Source organism: Procambarus clarkii, chromosome 3 (assembly GCF_040958095.1).
Source record: "Procambarus clarkii isolate CNS0578487 chromosome 3, FALCON_Pclarkii_2.0, whole genome shotgun sequence".
NCBI classification, from domain to species: domain Eukaryota; kingdom Metazoa; phylum Arthropoda; class Malacostraca; order Decapoda; family Cambaridae; genus Procambarus; species Procambarus clarkii.
In genome coordinates, this window is record NC_091152.1 from 4699566 (window position 1) to 4715279 (window position 15714).

General features: G+C 47.1%; 1 protein-coding gene across 5 annotated transcripts in view; it reads right to left on the reverse strand.

The window, feature by feature from the left end:
* LOC138367385 (uncharacterized) overlaps positions 1–15714 on the reverse strand; it is a 232858-nt gene that overhangs the window by 134342 nt on the left and 82802 nt on the right. For 4 of the 5 annotated variants that reach the window (XR_011229356.1, XM_069328980.1, XM_069328975.1 and 1 more), the window contains one exon: positions 14565–14636. The exons of the other annotated variant lie outside the window; for it this stretch is intronic. Coding sequence is in view for 3 of the 4 variants with exons in the window: in XM_069328980.1 (XP_069185081.1) it covers positions 14565–14636 (72 nt within the window). In the remaining variant the exon portion in view is untranslated. The remainder of the gene's footprint in view (positions 1–14564; positions 14637–15714) is intronic. 5 annotated transcript variants of the gene reach the window in all.

Sequence of the window (15714 nt, forward strand, 5' to 3'; positions counted from 1 at the left end):
TGAGTGATCAGCAAGCAAACAACTCACAGTACTCTGGTTCAAAAGTGTCACTGACCCAACAGGCAGCGTGACTGAGGCAACAGTGAGTCACACTGAGACAAGGGGACAGAGCAACCTTCGAGCAACCCGTGGGATTTCCCGGGGTCCTGAGTAAGTAAAGTAAATTTTATTCAGGAAAGTATATACACAGTTGATTTACAAACAATGTTAGATTTATAGATAGAGCTAGTACATACAATACCAAAAGCCACTAGTACACACAGCATTTTGGGGCAAGGTGTGGGGAGGGGAAGGGGGGGGGAACAACAGACTGAAACTTAATAGTAATTGAGATAAGGTATAAATTGTGTTGAAAAAAGGAATAAAAAATAAAAAAAGGAATACAAAATAAAAAAAGGGGGGGGGGGGGGAACATGGCAGAAATAAGCAATTGTACAAGTTAGTGAACAAACAGCATTATTTATAAAAAAAAAAAAAATAGCAAGACATGGGTTGACATTTAGGGGGTAAGGTAGGTTACATGGAGTTAATTAGGTAGTACTTTGTTTTACTCTTAAAGTGGTTGAGGGAGGTACAGCCTTTGACATGATTGGGGAGGTCATTCCACATTCTGGGTCCTTTGGATTGTAGAGCATTTCTAGTTTGGTTAAGTCGCACTCTTGGAATATCAAATAGGTATTTGTTTCTGGTGTGATGCCCATGAGTTCTGTTACAACCTTCTAGGAAGCTTTGAAGTTCAGGATTGACAATGCAGTTCAGAGTTTTAAATATATAGAGTACACATGAGAGGATGTGCAGTGACTAACATATTCAAAGATTTGAGACGGAACTCACGTTCAGGGAAGCCCAGGCAGGGCACAGCTAACCGGCGCCCAAGACTATCAAACAACTTTCTAAGAACTGAACCCCCAGGACGTGTACACTCACGGGGACCAAGCAGGGGGCACCACCTGAATAGATAAAAGTACTCAGTACACAGTGACAATAACCACGGCAGAGTGCCCCCACCAGGCAGGCAAACAAAAAGAAAAAGAAAACCCCCGCAAGAGGACAGCATACCCAGGCAGAACAGAGCCGGCCGCTATGAGTGGTGAAAACAAGATGCACAGTACCCTGCGTCCCTTACCAGTGCAAACTGCCTCCTTCCCTATGGCGAACACCCAAGCACACAAAGGGCGGCCTAAAACCGAGCAGTGAACGGCCCAGCAGAGGCAGATTTCAAGGAACTTGTGGAAGGTGGCCCCAAGCCCTAAGGGCAGTACTTACCAGGCACCTAGGGAAGGGAACCCTAGGCGAATGCAGCCCGAGTACTGAAGAAATACTCCTGGCTCACGCACTACCGAAAAGACAGCCACCACACGCAAGGCACACAAACCAAGTCTGGAGCCAGAGCACACGACCTCTACCTAGCACATCAGCCTCAGAACTGAGGTGTGGTGACAGTTTTGGCCTCCACCACCTTTCTCACCAAACTTGTTCCAACCGTCTTCCACTCTGTTTGCGAAAGTAAATTTTCTTATATTTCTTCAACATTTGTGTTTAGTTAGTTTAAATCTATGACCTTTTGTTCCTGAAGTCCCAGGTCTCAGGAAATCTTCCCTATCAATTCCTGTTACTATTTTGTACATAGTGATCATATCACCTCTTTCTTCTATCTTCTAGTTATGGCATATTTAATGCCTTTAAGGGGACATCTCTTCTCAAATCCGAAAAATTTCGAAAATTTACAAAAAATTCTGAAAAATACTACAACGTTCTGGCAACACTGTGGTGAAAACCGTTTCATGTTATCTTGAAAAATAACGTTATTAGAGTCAAAATTCCTGCTGCAAGTTTCCCCATTCCGGTTCTCGCGGGCTGGGTGCGCCGTGGGGTATTGCGTCTTACGTTGTAGCTGTCTAATATTTCGTAATAGCGTTGAAAATAACGTGTGATGCATAAAAAAATATAAACTCACTTATTGGCAACAGTCGAGAGTCGAGAGTGAGGGAGGGATGGGATTGCTAACATAAGTCAGTCACTCTCTGTGTCCGATAGCGAGCAGATCTATCGTGGACGCGCGCTCACAATATCTCCCAGAATTATCAGTATTTGTGTTATTTTTACTGCAAAATGATGTACAAAACGAAGATGAAGAAAACTCTGAAAGCTAAAAGCATGCTAGCTGCCCGTAGAAGGTGCGAGCTGGCTAGAATCCATGGATTACGCACTTTGACGAGTGAAGATCGTGGAGGCCTCTCAGCCGCGAGTGTGAGGAACCAGCCCGCTACCCCCCCACCACAATCCCACCCTCTGCCACCGCACATTCTCCACCTTCTACTCCAGGGACTGGTACTTGAAGAAAAAGGACAAGGATATGCAGAAACCAACGAGACCCACAACCAAACCAAGAAAGGCCCCTGAGGGAGCTGACCCCGGCTATGGCGCAGGTGCCTACTAGTGCCACTCCAGTGCCACCTTGAGGACCCATATTTCTGACCAATTATATTAGGTTAGTATGTTTTAGTGTTATATTGTGATATTACTTCATATATATATTTGTACATATAAAACTGGTGGCAATTTTTATTTTGTTTATTTTTTTTTATTTTTTTTTTTATTTTATTTATCAGGCGATCTGCATGGAACTTGCACACCTTACTGAACCCATGCCTATCTACAAGGGTGCAAATTTTGAATGATATCGGTCAACATCAACCTCAGCTAAAGCTGGCTGAACTTTAACCTGCCGTTTGTGCAGGTAAATATTTTACAATTGTATTTGATTTCACAGACTTTATTTATTATTCAATTTACATGAAACTTGCACATTATATGTAAAGTTTATGCCTCTAAAACATTGTGGTGGCTTTTCTTTCTACGTAGATTTATTGATTTTATAAATATTTATAAATATCATATTAGTGCATAGGATTTTTGGGAAATTTACAAGTAAGTAAGTAATTATCAAAAGAAGGCACCAAACCGGGAAGGCTATGTAGCACCATCAAATACGCAAAATAATCAGAGGGCGCTAAATATCACCAAGGATGCCAATACGAGAACAAAAACGCACAAGGCGAACGATATCAAAAGTATCCGAGTCACCAAGAATTCTATCGAGGGACAGGTGACCGCGAGGGGCGGTCGGAAAGCAAGACACACGCTCGTCCTGGAAGTCAGGACATTCAAGAAGGACATGCACGACCGTAAGAGGGACAATGCAACTAGGACAATAAGGAGCAGGGCGGCGCTCCATCAAGTGACCATGGGTTAAGCGAGTATGGCCAATACGCAACCTCGCCAGAGCTGTTTCCCACCGCCGGTTACGGTGGAAGGAGGACGGCCACGAGGAAACACAACATTTAAGAGTACGTAGCTTGTCACCAGTAACAGACAACCAAGAAGCCTGCCAACGGGTAAGGACTGAGGAATGGATAACCGGGTAAAAGTCGGAATACGGAATGCCTTTACGAGAGATGGGACAAGAGCGGACAGCTTCCTTAGCGGCAGCATCCGCACGCTCATTTAAAGACACGCCAATATGGCTGGGAACCCAACAAAACTCAACCGACTTAAATTTACTGTGAACCAGAAACAGCCAATGCTGGATCTCGACAACTACTGGATGAACTGGATTAAAGCACCCGAGAGCCATGAGGGCACTACGAGAGTCAACAACAACCACAAAGGAAGACTGACAACGAGAAAGCAGGAGACGAAGAGCATAGAGAATAGCATAAAGTTCCGCTGTAAAGATGCTAGTCTCCGGAGGCAAGCGACACATATAAGTGCGATCAGGAAAAACAACAGAGTAGCCAACACCGTCCGCTGACTTAGACCCATCGGTGAAGACAGAAACGGAGCGGGAGTGAGAAGAAAAGTGCTCAAGGAAAAGGCGTTTTAGAACCGTAGGAGGGGTAAAAGCTTTAGTGATACGAGTCAAGGATGTACAAAACCGCGGAAGAGGGACCCTCCACGGGGGCAAAGAAGGAACAACACTAGGAGAAACACCAGAAATACGAACGGAAAGAGAATCCTGTAGGCGAGATAACCGGACAGAAAGAGGGAGGTGGTGAAGAGGAACAGGAACCGCAGGAGGGGTAAAAGTTAAAGCACGACAGAGGCGAGAGGAAGGATGTTGCAAGGACCGCGCAAGATAGCGAAGACAGTAGCGATCACGGCGGTCCTGGAGAGACAGGAAGCCAGTGTCAACATACAAGCTAAGGACGGGAGTCGAACGAAAGGCACCAGAACTGAGGCGCAACCCAGTATGGTGCAAAGCATCAAGACGGCGAAGAGTAGAAGGAGAAGCAGACGAGTAAGCAGGGCAACCATAATCGAGCTTAGACAGGACGAGAGAGGAATGTAAAGCAAGGAGAGTGCGCCTATCTGCCCCCCAAGAAGTATGGGACAAGACCCGAAGGAGGGTAAGGGCCTGAGAGCACTCAACACGGAGGTAAGAGATATGGGGAGACCAAGACAAACGAGTGTCAAGGAATAACCCCAAAAGCTTCGCGGAATCTTTGTATTCAAGGGGATGACCATAAAGTGACAAAGAGGGACGAAGAACAACCCGTTTCCGCGTAAAAGTCATGGCACAAGTCTTAGAAGTAGAGAACTTGAAGCCATGACCTGTGGCCCAAGACGACACGGCATCAATTGCAAGTTGAAGCCGGCGTTGAAGGAGAGGCGAATCATCACCCTGACAACAAAGGGTAAGATCATCGACATAGAGAGCGGAGAAGACACCAGAAGGAAGAGAGGAAAGAAGACCATTGAGGGCAACCAGAAAAAGAGTAGTACTCAGAACACTACCCTGGGGCACACCTTCGTATTGCTGAAAAGAGGGAGACAGAGCGGTACCAAGGCGCACCCGAAAGGAACGACGAGAGAGGAAGCTGCGGAGAAAGAGAGGGAGATGACCACGAAGGCCAAAAGAATGAAGTTGAGATAGGATATGATAACGCCAAGTGGTGTCGTAAGCCTTTTCTAGGTCAAAAAGGACGGCAACAACGGAGGTCTTCGCAGCAAAAGCAGTACGAATATAGACCTCCAAGTTCACCAGGACATCTGTCGTGCTGCGGCACTTGCGGAAACCAAATTGAGAAGGGGAGAGGTGGTGATGGTGTTCCAGGAACCACATCAGACGAACGTTAACCATACGTTCAAAGAGTTTGCAGACACAACTTGTGAGAGCAATAGGGCGAAAGTCCTTAGGGGAAGTACCCAGAGACCCCGGTTTGCGAACAGGGAGGACAACGGCATCGAGCCAGTCCTCAGGGACTGACGATGACTCCCAGATCCGATTATACAGACTCAGTAAATACTGAGACGTGCTCGGAGGGAGATGGCGAAGCATCTCATAATGAATACCATCGGAGCCCGCCGCCGTAGAACCGCAGAGGGCCAGGGCAGAACGAAGTTCAGAGAGAGAGAGAAGGGATCATTATAGGGAAGCTGAAGATGAGTGCAGAAATCTAAAGGACGAGACTCAAGGACAGGTTTACGAAGAAGGAAAGATTGGGGAAGATGAAGACCAGAGCTAACAGAAGAAAAGTGGGAACCCAGTTCGGAAGCGACCTGCAACGGGTCCGCCACAAGAGTATCATGGAGGTGAAGGACCGGTGAAACATCGGGAACGAACTTACCCGCTATCTTGCGGATACGCTTCCAGATCTGGGCCAGAGGGGTTTCGGACGTAATTGTCGAGACATAAGATGCCCAACATTCACGTTTAGCCGTACGGATGGCCCTACGGGCCACCGCACTCGCTTTCCGAAAGAAAAGAAAAGAATCGGTCGTCTGCCTACGGCGGTGCTTCTTCCAGGCTGCACGCTTACAGCGGACAGCCCGAGCACAGTCCGCATTCCACCAGGGAACGCACTTCCGTGGACCCCGAGAGGAAGAGCGAGGAATAGAGCGGAGGGCAGCGTCGAAGACAGTGTCATGAAAAAGGAGGAGAGCGCGAGAGAGGGGCAGAAGGGAGAGGTCAGAGAGAGTAGCACTGAGGGAAAATAGGGTCCAGTCCGCCTTAGCAAACTGCCACCTAGGGAAAGAGAGGGAAGGGCGAAAAGAGAAAAAGGAAACAAGGATGGGGAAATGATCACTTCCATGGAGGTCATCAAGAACCTGCCACGTGAAATCTAAGTAAAGAGAAGAAGAGCAGAGAGAAAGATCAAGACAAGAAAGGGTGCGAGTTCGAGAGTCCAAATGAGTGGGCTCACCAGAATTCAGAAGAGACAGGGAAGAAGAGAGGAGAAACGGCTCAAGGAGGCGACCCCGGGTATTCGTCAGAACGTCACCCCAAAGAGAATGACGACAATTGAAGTCACCCAGCAGGAGCACAGGCTCCGGCAAGGAGTCTAGGAGGTGTTTCAAATCAGGAAGAGAGAGCGGGACACTCGGGGGGAGATAAATGGAACAAACTGTGTACCATTTCCCCACAAAGATACGAGCAGCAGAACAATGGAGAGGCGAAGGAAAAAGTAAAGGAACAAAGGGAACATCAGCCCGAATCAAGAGAGCAGAAGAATTAGAAGCCCCAGCAATGGCTGGGGGGGGGGAGAGAAAGGAATAGCCACGAAAACGACCAGGACGAGCACCAAGCATTGGCTCCTGGAGACAGACACAAAGGGGCGAAAACCGCGAAACCAGAAGTTGGAGTTCGAGGAAATTGGCGTAATAACCTCGAACGTTCCATTGAAGAATGGACAACGACGAGAAGAGAAAGGACAAAAACAGAGAACAAGGAAGAAACAAAGGCGAAAGAGCAACAGAGCACGTTAAAGAATATCAGGGTCGGGATCAGGGTCAGCAAAGTCAGGGTTAGGGGGCATGGGTAAACTGAGCAAAGACGGAGGGAAGGAAACGGGAGAACAGATCAGAGGTGGGCGGGCAGGGTCCGGAGGAGGAGGAGGAGGAGGAGGGGGAAGAGGAGGAGACAACGGAGAGGATCCGTCAAGGACAGCAGCAGGAGGAGGGGGAGTAGAAAGAGGGGAGCGCACCCCAGCAAGAGCAGCAACCGAAAGGGAAGCAGGGTCCAAAGAAACCTCCATAGCAGGAACAGGGGGCGCAAGCACTGAAACGGGAGGGGAAGGAGCAACAGAGCCAGGAGGAGGAGCTGAGGAAGAAAGCGAAGCCTTCTTACCCGCCGGGGAAGAGGAAGGAGAGGAGCCAGGCTTACGCTTCTGACTTAAAGAGACCGGTGTCCCAGCAACTACGTACCGGGCAACGGACTCCAGTGTCTCAACCGGAGAAGCCGAACGAGAGCACACACGACGGCCGGTAGGAGAGCGATGGACATCCGCCCGCACCGACAGGCGGTGGGGAGAGCTGATAGATGGAGGAAGAGGATGGGAAGGAGGACCGGAGGGGGACGAGGAAGAAGACACAGAAGACACGACAGACCGGGTAGAAGGAAGGGGAACCCCAGACAGAGGACCAGGAGGAGGATCCTTCGGGAGAGAACCCAAAGGAACAGAGGAGGGGGCAGTGGGCGCATCAGGGTCCAAGGCCCGGAAACGGTTGTGAGTCTGAGGAAGGCGGGAAGGACGAGGAGAGGAAGAGCGCAACACGCGAGCATAAGAGATATTAGCATAAGGCGGGAGCCGGCGAACCTGGCGCCTCGCCTCAGGAAAAGATAAACGCTCCCGGTGCTTCAGGTTGAGGACGGCTGCCTCAAGCTTGTAATGGACACACGCACGGGAGAAGGTAGGATGGGCCTCACCGCAGTTGAGGCAACGAGCCTGGGGAGAAGTGCACTCCGACTTAGAGTGACCTTCGCCACCACACAAAGGACAGAGAGAGACAGTCCCGGAGCAGCGGAGGGCACCATGCCCAAACCTCCAGCACTTGTTGCAGAGCCGAGGAGAAGGAATGTACTCCTGGACAGAGCACCTGGCACCAGCAAGAATGACAGAGGGTGGAAGGGTCCTACCATCAAAGGTAATCTTCACAACCCGGAGGGGTTGACGGCGACTACCACGAGGGGGACGAGTAAACGTGTCCACCTGGAGAATAGAATGGCCCTGGGCAGCGAGGATATGTCGAATATCGTCGTGGCAGTCGCGCAGGTCCCGAACACCGGTTGCAACATGGGGCGGGAGCAAAATAGTGCCAACACTGGCATTCAACTGAGCGTTTTTCAAGACCCGAACGGGGGTCTCGCCAAGGCAGGACAAGGCAGCCAAGCGGGAAGCAGCATCCTGAGAAGGAGCAGCAACGACACGTGTACCGAGACGAGTGGGGTTGAAAGTAATGGAGGCATCCACGGAATCAATGAGATGTCGATGAAGGGAGAAATCGTCAGGAGGCGCAGAATCAAGAGGGAGGAGATCAAAATATTTGGCCCACGAAGCGGGACCAAACAAGGCTTGATAGGTAGCAGAACTGGAAGGAATCGAGCGAGGGCGGCCGTGACGAGGACGGCGGTGAGAACCCCCAGAGAGAGAGGGGTTAAAAGGCGCAGTAGTTACAACTAGAGAAGGAGCCGCGCCAGGGGACGAGGTAGTCACCACTGGGGGCTTGGGGCTCGACCCAACCACAGAGGAGGGAAGGGAGCCAGGGGAAGGAGTCAGAGAGGCCAAAGGAGGAGCAAGGTCGGGGCCCAATGCAGCGGAGGCTACAGAGCCCGGTCTTCCAATACGGACCGACTCGGGGGCTTGGTCGCCCACCCCACGAGCCTGAGAAGGGAAGCCAGAAGCAGCCGAAACAGGGGTTTTCATCGTGACGAAAAGAAAAATTCACTCACGAATGTGCCCCCACACCCACCACGGAGCCACAATTAGAGGCAGGACACCCAACAAGAAGCTATCGCCGATCTTGTCGGGGCCTCCTAGGGGTGCGTCGTGAGTATACGCCCCACAAACGCCACCTTAAGAAACCGACAGTCCGTCGAGATCGGGTTCAGTGACGAAGTGGGGATTGACAATAAAAGGTTCCCCTCGCTCTCGACGTCGGGTACTGCAGTTCTACGGGTGCATGAGTATGCCTCCTCAAGCACCCGGGCGCCAAAATAGAAGAAGTCCATGGAAGAACCAGAACGAGCAAAAGGTCGGCAGGAAACGGCAAGCAGATAGGAGAAGAGGGGGGAGAAAAACGAAACAGAAGGAAAAGGAAAAGGTGCCCAGCAGAATTGGAGAGGACGGCAGCAGGAGCACAAGGCTAGAAAAGGACAGAGGACTGTCCGAAGGAGCATCACACTCCGGCAGCCGCCCACGAAGCCCCCACACGGCGACAACGAGCTGAGCGGGGAGGGGGGGGAAATTTACAAAATCTGTATTATTGCACTAAATACATCTGGGATAAAAATCCACCACACAAATCTTTATTATATAGTAAGGTCATAGCTAAGTGTCATAGAACTTATTTCGATTCACAATTGTGGGCTGTGAAATGATTTGAACATTGGTGAAAAATTGTCTAAAAAAACTTTTTTATTTTTTTTTCTCCCTCTCTATTTAGGCTGCGATGCTGAAACTTGGCCCAGTTGCAGCACCTTTCACATGTATCAGGATAATAAATTTTCAATGCCCTACAACAACTTTCAATTTCCATCTAGATGCCCCCTTAACCTCTCCTTGTAGCTCTTGTCCTTCAGTTCTTGGAGCCACTTAGTGGCATGTCTTTGCACCCTTTCCAGTTTGTTGACGTGCTTCTTTAGATATGGGCACCATACAACTGCTGCATATTCCAGCTTTGGTCTGACAAAAGTCGTGAACAATGCCTTTAGTATTTTGCCATTCATATATTTAACACTTTCCGGTCCCTGGCGGGCACTCTCCAGCTTACCTCAAGTTGTGCTGAGCATTTCCTGTGAGTGCGCGGTCAGACTCAAATATGTATACTCTTCCGTTTTCTAACCTCAATTTTCATTTACGGCATTCATTTTGGCATCTTTTTGTACGCAATAGAATTCCATACAGGGATATATATACATATGAAGGTCAAAAGCCCAGCGTGCCACCCTCATCAAACTCATAACTCTGCCGATGGTTACCCACAAGCGCACAACCCCATCAAAATGTGTCTACTCTTCTTACCTCAATTCTCGTGCTTCCTCATTAATTTTGGTATCAATTTGTTTGCAAGATTTCCCTACAGGAGTACAGTGGTACCTCGCATAACGATTGCCCCAAAAGACGAACATTTTGGGTAACGAAAGGCCCGATCGGCATCAAATCGTCCCGTATGACGAACGCTGGTTTGAGTAACGTCAACACCACACGGTGGGGTCGCGCTGCTTCTTGCACATTCTTAGACGCCTCCGACGATGCACATAAATTATGTTGTTCTTGTTTAAAGATGCTAATGATGCTGGGATATAAAAGGGTGACTGCTGAGATGTTGCAAAGCATTGACGTTTTTGCAGGAAAAAATAAATGAAATGTCTGATATACAACAAATGTCAAAAAGGTTCGTTCGGTGTTCGGCAGGTAGGCTGCTCCATTATAACAATCTTTTTGTTTCAAATGTGTTCCATATGTTTTGTAATTTTCATTTACGTCTCAATAATGGAGAAGCCTATCTTACATACACTGAATAAACCATTATGACATTTTCCTTTCTTCAAATGTGTTCAATATTTATTTTTCATTTGTCTTATAGCAAAAGGTTCGTTCGGTGGTCGGCAGGTAGGCTGCTCCATGTTTCTTACATACAAAAAACGTAAATAATAAAAAAAATGAAGAATTTTGAAAACCAGTACAAATGTCAAAAAGGTTCATTCGGTGGTCTACAGGTCGGCTACTCCATGTTTCTTAAATAAACAAAAAACGAAAAATAAAAGAACTGTTGAAACAATTTTAAAAATGGACAAATGCCATAAAGGTTCGTTCAGTGTTTGTCGGGTAGGCTGCTCCATTATTGAGACGGTAAGTGACAAATACAAAACAAATGGAACACATTTGAAACAAAGAAAGATTGTCATAATGGAGCAGCCTACCCGACAAACACTGAACGAACCTTTTGTTATAACGAATATGAAAGACAAGGGCTGCTGGCTGGGTTAGTAGTGCGTGAGCAACCATTTGTAGCACACGTGCCTCTGGCTCTCAAACACCTGTCCCACACGGTGTTGAAAGACTGCGCTCAATCGGTGCAATTCAGACCCTATTGTTTGAAGAACAAGGGGTCATAACATTGGTGAAGCTAGGCGCAATAAGGGCTTAACACAACGGTCGGATGCCAGTGATGCAGCACCTATGAGGATGATACAGCGAGCGTATCCAGTTGAAGCTCTGAGCCCCACCCTTGCCATCTCCAATTTATATAGATGATACATAGATGAATCGTTTTCTGCGTTCAATGATGATGCATCTGATACAAGTAGCATAGATGAACAGTGTTAGCGGCTTCCATGGTGGTGTTGTTCATTGATATTTTCAAGAATACCTGAATCTCTTCCTGACTGATGGACACTCTTTGAGGCTAGCTGAATCTCTTCCTGTGTGGGACCTTACAAAGCGATCTTTTCAAGACTACCTTACAAACTGAGCTTTTCCTATAATCATTTCAATACTACCTTATGCTTTACAAGCTTGGCTACATACCACCTACAAGTACTAAAGCCAAGGGTGCACACGAGAGCGTTATTTGCAAGCACACAGAACGATGAAACAGGGAACGAAAATCTATCTGTAGCTGGTGCAAGGAGAGCAAAGTCGCGCTGTGTACCATGGACTACTTCGTTGACTATTACACACCTCCAAAGTACTGAGTGTGTAATACAGTGTGTTACTGTGTAAATAGTATGTGAAACTGTACATATTGTAATTTTAGTGAATTTTTACCACGTAATATTGTGACAATAAACATTTATTGTGGACACATTACTGACACATGTATCACAGTTTCATGGAAAATTATGAACATTCTACTGTATACATATTGTAAAGGTCACAAATATGCATCATATACGATAAAAGAAACAAATAAAACCGCATTGGAAATGCATAGAAAAAATATTTGAAAATATATTTGTGGCAACATGCAGTGCTTGAATGGCCTGCGCGACCGTGTCTGGGAGCTTCACACACGGGCGACCAGGCCCTGATGACGTCACAGCGCACCTTGTCCATGCCCTCACACCCAAAGTAAGTGGAATTTGGTAATTACTTTTACATAGACATGTTCAGGGACGGTAATTTATCATTTTGCAAAGAAAAATGATATTTTGGGGAACATTTGATGTCATGCACACTGGGGAATTTCACAATAAACACAGTGCATCACACTGGTTACATGGGGCACACTTGTTTTGTATGACGTCCGTTTCACATGACGAACATGGAATGGATTAAATTTGTTATGCGTGGTACCACTGTATATGCATCAGGAGTATATACAGGAGTATATGAGGTCAAACTCCCCCCCCCACAACAAAGCCGAAATTCAGCCAAGCGTTACCCGTGAATGAGCACCCACTGGCACACATGCAATGCCTACTCACAAACGTGAATACTCTTTTCAGTTTGATAACATCAATTTTCGTGTTACGTCATTCATTTGCTATCAAATCTTTCACAATAGAATTCCCTACAAGGGTATATGCATACAATATCAAAAAGCCCGGCACGCAACCCGCAATAAACACAAAAATCAGCTGAGAGTTCCCCGTAAGCATGCAAGAGCACTAAAATGGTACGCTATTCTCAGTTTTCTCATATCAATTTTCAAGTTACAATGCTCATTTTGGTATCAAATTGTTCACAATAGAATTCTCAAAAGGGATATATGCATACAAGGTAAAAAATGCCAACGTGAAACCCGCAGCAAACCTGAAAATTGGACGAGCATTACCCGTGAGCTAGCACCTATCCACACACCAACACCAGCACTAAAATGTGTACCCTCTCTTCAGTTTTCTGATGTCGATTTTTGTATTACACCGTTCATTTGGTATCAAATTGTTTAATAGAATCCTCTAAAGGAATATATGCATACAAGGTCAAAAAGCCTGGTGTTGCAACCCGCAGCAAACACAAAATTCGGACGAGCGTTACCCGTGAGCAAGCAACCAGCCTCACACCATCACTAAAATGTGTATACTCAACAGACACCTAGGCTGTCTTCCCTAAACTGAACTTTAGGACTACTGCTAAGAGCAATTAGTTATGCCAGGCCATAACTAAAATGGGGCAGCCTCGGGGCTCCTGGGTCAGCAACCAACCTATCGCACTGCAGCAATCTAAAACAAGCGTGCAACACCCAAGCTGCCTGCACTCGAAGTGTCATCAGTGGACTGGGTGTAGAGTCACAAACAAGGAACAAAATTAGCAAGACTCAGGGTCAAAGGTGTCACCGACTCGGCAGGCAGCATGACCGAGGCAGGAACCGCGAAAGTCACCTGGAGACAAGGGAACCGAGCAACCCTCAAACTCGCTCAAGGCGAGGGGGGGGGGGGGCTCAGGGGTCACATCCATCAAACCCATGCACCCCCCCCCCCCCCACGGGGATTCCCAGGGTCCTGAGATGGAACTCAAGCTCAGGGAAGGCCCAGGCAGGGGTAGTGCTAACTGGCACCCAAGAGCACCAACAAACTGCTCAAGCTGCACCCCCAAGACATGTACACTCATGGGGGCCTAGCTGGGGGCCACCCAAGACACAATAGGGACGAGACCAACCAAAAGGCTGATCCCCCACTAGGCAAAAAAACAAAAACAAAAAAAGAAAAACCCCATAAGAGGGCAATGTACCCAGGCGGAACAGAGCTGGCCACTGAGAGGTGACAACTAGCTGCACAGTACTCTGCACCCCAACCAGTACAAAACTACCCCTACCCAAAGGCAAACAACGGTGCACAAAACACCCCGGCACACTAAGGGCGGTCAATTACCGAGCAGCAAAAGACCAAGCATAGTGAGATCCCAAGGTGACTTGCGGAAGGTGACCCCAAGGGCAGTACTTACAAGGCACCTAGGGAAGGGGACCCTAGGCGCATGCAGCCCGAGTACTTGTGAAATTAGTCCTGGCTGGCCACCACCAAGGAACAGCACCACACCACAAGGCACAGAGCTGGAGGACAAAAATAGGAGCCAGAGTCACACAACCGTTGCCAAGCACATCAGCCTAAGAACTGAAGGGTGGACAGCCGGTGTGAGAGTCTGGGGCTCCCCCTTTCCCCTCCCGAGGAAGGGAGAGGGGGGGGGGGGTTGCACAGACAAGCGGTGCGGTAACATTATGCTAGTTTGCTAGTTTTCATTTGGGGAGTTCTGTACTCTCAGATTTCAGAAGCAATATTTTAACTAAAATAGGGGTTTATTTTCGGGGTGCTTACCTTTCTGGGTGTCTGACCCAGTTGATGGCAGACACAGAATGTTTCCAACTACACGGGGGTTTCTATAGGCCATTACTCCTTGTGCCTCTCTGAGGGGCCCAGCTTCTGGCTTGTGGTCCCAGGCAGGCCTAGAACTCCATTCACATTGACTGATGCCAAAATCTAATATATCCATATCAGTCTGGATAACTACGGGGAGCCGAAGGGGCTTCCCCTAGAAAAATGTTCAGTTTTTGTCACCTAAGCTCCATGTGGAACCCAGTAGCAACTTTTCAGATTAGATGGTAAATTCAAATAAACATCTCACCTTGTAATGTGCCTTTCCTTTGTCATGACTCATAAAGTGGTAGTAAGACTTCAGCTCCACAAAACCACATAACTGAAAATAGTATTTTACTAATGACAATTAAATATTGTGAACTACAAATTACTTCACTAACCAAAAGTATCTATGCACTCATTAGTACAATTAATGTTACAATATTAAACATTAACACATTTTATTTTCATCAATGAACAATTGTATGAACTCTGTAAATGTTGCAATAATTCACCGATTTCTGCTGCATCATAACACACAAATGGTTGCAAGAGGAGTCACCTATCTGGTTATAATGGTGATTTAATAATCAAAGTATTTTAATGAGCATAACAGGTTCCCAGATAGGCTTCCATGTTATGTTAATAAAGGTACTGCGGTTATACCCAGCTAATCAAATTGTAAACATTACACAAAAACAAAAATCTTCTTTAAAGTCAATGTGCTTATGAATCCATGTATGTATTCACCTAGTTGTGCTTGCATGGGTTGAGCTCTGGCTCTTTCGGTGCGCTTCTCAACTGTCAATCAACTTTTTTTTTTTCCACACACACACAAACAGACACACACACACAGACACACGCGCGCCCATATCTTAAGAAGCACATCAACAAACTGGAAAAGGTGCAAAGACTTGCTACTAAGTGGCTCCCAGAACTGAAGGGTAAGAGCTACGAGGAGAGGTTATAGGCATTAAATACTGTATGCCAAAACTGGAACACAGAAGAAAAAGAGGTGATATGATCACTACATACAAAATAGTAACAGGAATTGATAAAATCGATAGGGAAGATTTCCCGAGACCTGGAACTTCAAGAACAACACGTCATAGATTTAAACTAGCTCACACACACTCACACACTCACACACACACTCACACACACACACACACACACACACACACACACACACACACACACACACACACACACACACACACACACACACTCACACACACACACGAAGTCAAGAAGACCTGGACAAAATAAGTATATGGAGCACCACTTGGCAAATGGAATTTAATGTTAATAAATGTCATGTTATGGAATGTGGAATAGGAGAACATAGACCCCACACAACCTATATATTATGTGAGAAATCTTTAAAGAATTCTGATAAAGAAAGAGATCTAGGAGTG